Source organism: Rhinoraja longicauda, chromosome 21, assembly GCF_053455715.1.
Source record: "Rhinoraja longicauda isolate Sanriku21f chromosome 21, sRhiLon1.1, whole genome shotgun sequence".
NCBI lineage: Eukaryota > Metazoa > Chordata > Chondrichthyes > Rajiformes > Arhynchobatidae > Rhinoraja > Rhinoraja longicauda.
Genome location: NC_135973.1, coordinates 1283811 through 1286947, shown reverse-complemented (window position 1 = coordinate 1286947; position 3137 = coordinate 1283811). Strand labels below are relative to the sequence as shown.

General features: G+C 41.1%; 1 protein-coding gene across 1 annotated transcript in view; it reads right to left on the bottom strand.

The window, feature by feature from the left end:
• Nucleotides 1-1665: 1665 nt before the first annotated feature.
• Nucleotides 1666-3137, bottom strand: part of tmem186 (transmembrane protein 186) — a 2594-nt gene continuing 1122 nt past the window's right edge. Inside the window, exon 2 of the mRNA XM_078417578.1 lies at nucleotides 1666-2397. Within this exon, the coding sequence (XP_078273704.1) occupies nucleotides 1666-2397 (732 nt within the window). The remainder of the gene's footprint in view (nucleotides 2398-3137) is intronic.

Here is a 3137-nt window from a genome sequence, read left to right as displayed (position 1 = left end):
TATTGAAAGGCAGTGCAGCCACTCTTGGCTGTATTGGTCTTGTGTTCGACAAGGTCCCACATTGGAGATTAGTGTGCAAAATTAGAGCACATGGTATTGGGAGTAGGGTACTGACATGGATAGAAAATTGGTTGACAGACAGAAAGCAAAGAGTGGGGATCAATGGGTCCCTTTCAGAATGGCAGGCAGTGACTAGTGGGGTACCACAAGGCTCGGTGCTGGGACCGCAGCTATACATTAATGACTTGGATGAAGGGATTAAAAGCAACATTAGCAAATTTGCAGATGACACAAAGTTGGGGGGCAGTGTGAACTGTGAGGAAGATGTTGAGGTTGCAGGGTGACTTGGACAGGCTGTGTGAGTGGGCGGATGCATGGCAGATGCAGTTTAATGTGGATAAGTGTGAGGTTATCCACTTTGGTGGTAAGAATAAGGCAGATTATCTGAATGGTGTCAAGTTAGGAAAAGGGGACGTACAACGAGATCTGGGTGTCCTGGTGCATCAGTCACTGAAAGGAAGCATGCAGGTACAACAGGCAGTGAAGAAAGCAAATGGAATGTTGGCCTTCATAACAAGAGTCGAGTAAAGGAGCAAAGAGGTCCTTCTACAGTTGTACAGGGCCCTAGTGAGACCGCACCTGGAGTACTGTGTGCAGTTTTGGTCTCCAAATTTGAGGAAGGATATTCTTGTTATTGAGGGCGTGCAGCATAGGTTTACTAGGTTAATTTCCAGAATGGCGGGACTGTCATATGTTGAAAGACTGGAGCGACTAGGCTTATATACACTGGAATTTAGAAGGATGAGAGGGGATCTTATTGAAACATATAAGATTATTAAGGAGTTGGACGCGTTAGAGGCAGGAAACATGTTCCCAATGTTGAGGGAGTCCAGAACCAGGGGGCGCAGTTTAAGAATAAGTGGTAGGCCATTTAGAACGGAGATGAGGAAAAACATTTTCAGTCAGAGAGTTGTGAATCTGTGGAATTCTCTGCCTCAGAAGGCAGTGGAGGCCAGTTCTCTGAATGCTTTCAAGAGAGAGCTAGATAGAGATAAGACTCTAAGACGAGGAGGAGATAAGACTTTGCCTTCCATCACAGTGAGGGTATGCCTAGAGCAATCACTGTGATGGCTGTTTTGTGTAAAAAATTGTATCTGTGTGTCTTGTGTTCTTTAATGTCTACTGCCGGACCCTGACGTGAGAGGACGCTGGCGTTGAGTATTCGCCGCTTTTCCGTCAGGATAGTTTGTCTGTTTGTTTCTATGTTAATTGTATTTGTAAAGCGCTTTGTGCATGTGTTAAGGCGCTATATAAAATAAATATATTATTATTATTATTATTATTAAGGATAGTGGAGTCAGGGGGTATGGGGAGAAGGCAGGAACGGGGCACTGATTGAGAATGATCAGCCATGATCACATTGAATGGTGGTGCTGTCAAAGGGCTGAATGGCCTCCTCCTGCACCTATTGTCTATTGTTTGTACCCCCAGTTGTGTAAATAAGGTACTTATTTTAATCTGAATTAAACCTTTCATTTAACACACCTTTAATTTTGTGATTTATAAAGTTAAAAGTAAAATTGAAATCCATTTCTCTAATTTACTTCAGTATCTATATTTGTCATAGTTATTAGAACAGGAAACAAATCTAGTATTCTTTATTCATTAAATACAACCAAATACCTGCAAGAATTTTTGTTTGTCAATAATCTGGCCAAACTTAATAGTGAAGTAGAAAACTTCAGTGCTATTGTACCTTCTAAACTGCAGAATAGTTTCATTTGTTGCATCCCCAGTATCTCCAAGAGGCACAACGTCTTTGACTGGAACATAAAAGTCATTCCTGTTTCCCCAAAATGTCAGGTGTGAAACCATCAACGTGGTCCCAGAGTCATTCAAATACAACATCCCTATGAAATGCCTTAGATAGTAACTCATGGAGTAGAGCATAACAATAGCAAAACCTGATAACCCAGTGATGTAACTGACCAAAGAACACTGCACCAGGTCCTGCAGGTAAAAATAATAAACTGTAGGCAGAAGGGCTACAGTTATGCCAGTCTGAACTATTTTAAACTTGGAAATAGCTCTGAAGAATCGTATTCCTTGAAACCTGTACACCGCTGTAAAATGTTCATGGTCTGCAGTCTTGCCTTGTGTCCGGTATTCGTGCCCATCCATAGACAGAGCCCGGCATTGAATCTGGCCTCCTGCAGAATTTTGCTCTTTGTATAGTCGACGATTGAGCAGATGCTGCTGAGGATGGACCAGGGTGCAAGGCCTCAACTGATTGGAAGCAACTGCATCTTTTGAGCCAGTCGAGGTGCACAGAGACATCAAAGATCTTGATGTGCTCGATCTTTGATAAAAGTTGAAGATTTTCTGGTATACGGTCACCTAAATCAAATAAAAATCAATCTGTAAAGTTTAAACCAGTGCTGATGCTAGACAACAAATTACAGTTTTAATAAATTATATCAAGATATTAAGCAATTATAACAAACTATATAAGTATGATAGAACTTTATTTATCCCAGGAGGGAAATTGATCTGCCAAGTCATAAAACACAAAATAAATGAAATATTAAACCAAAATCAGTCTAGCCCACGACAGAAGGGGGAGGAGTTGTACAGTTTGATAGCCACAGGGAAGAAGGATCTCCTGTGGCGTTCTGTGTTGCATATTGGTAAATCCATAAACTATTTCAGCTTTTATTTACTTTCATAATATGTAAACAGAAAATGCTGGGAACACTCAGCCGATCAGGAGGCAAGTGTAGTGAGGGGCAAGTGTAGCGAGGGGCAAGTGTAGGTCATGCTGATAATCTCCAGCTATTTGCTTTGGTGTTGAATTATATGAATATTCTTTTCCCATCGCAGTCAGGAGTGTTTTATTGTCTTGTCCCAGATAGAACAATGAAATTCTTACTTACTGCAGCAGAACAGAATGTGTAAATATGGTACACTGTAAACAATATGATAAACGAAGAAAAAAAGCTCAGTGTGTGTATACAAGTGTGGAATATATGATATGCATATCCGTATAAACACACACATATATATCAGTCTGAAGAAGGGTCTCCACCAGAAACGTCACCCATTCCTTCTCTCCTGAGATGCTGCCTGACCTGCTGAGT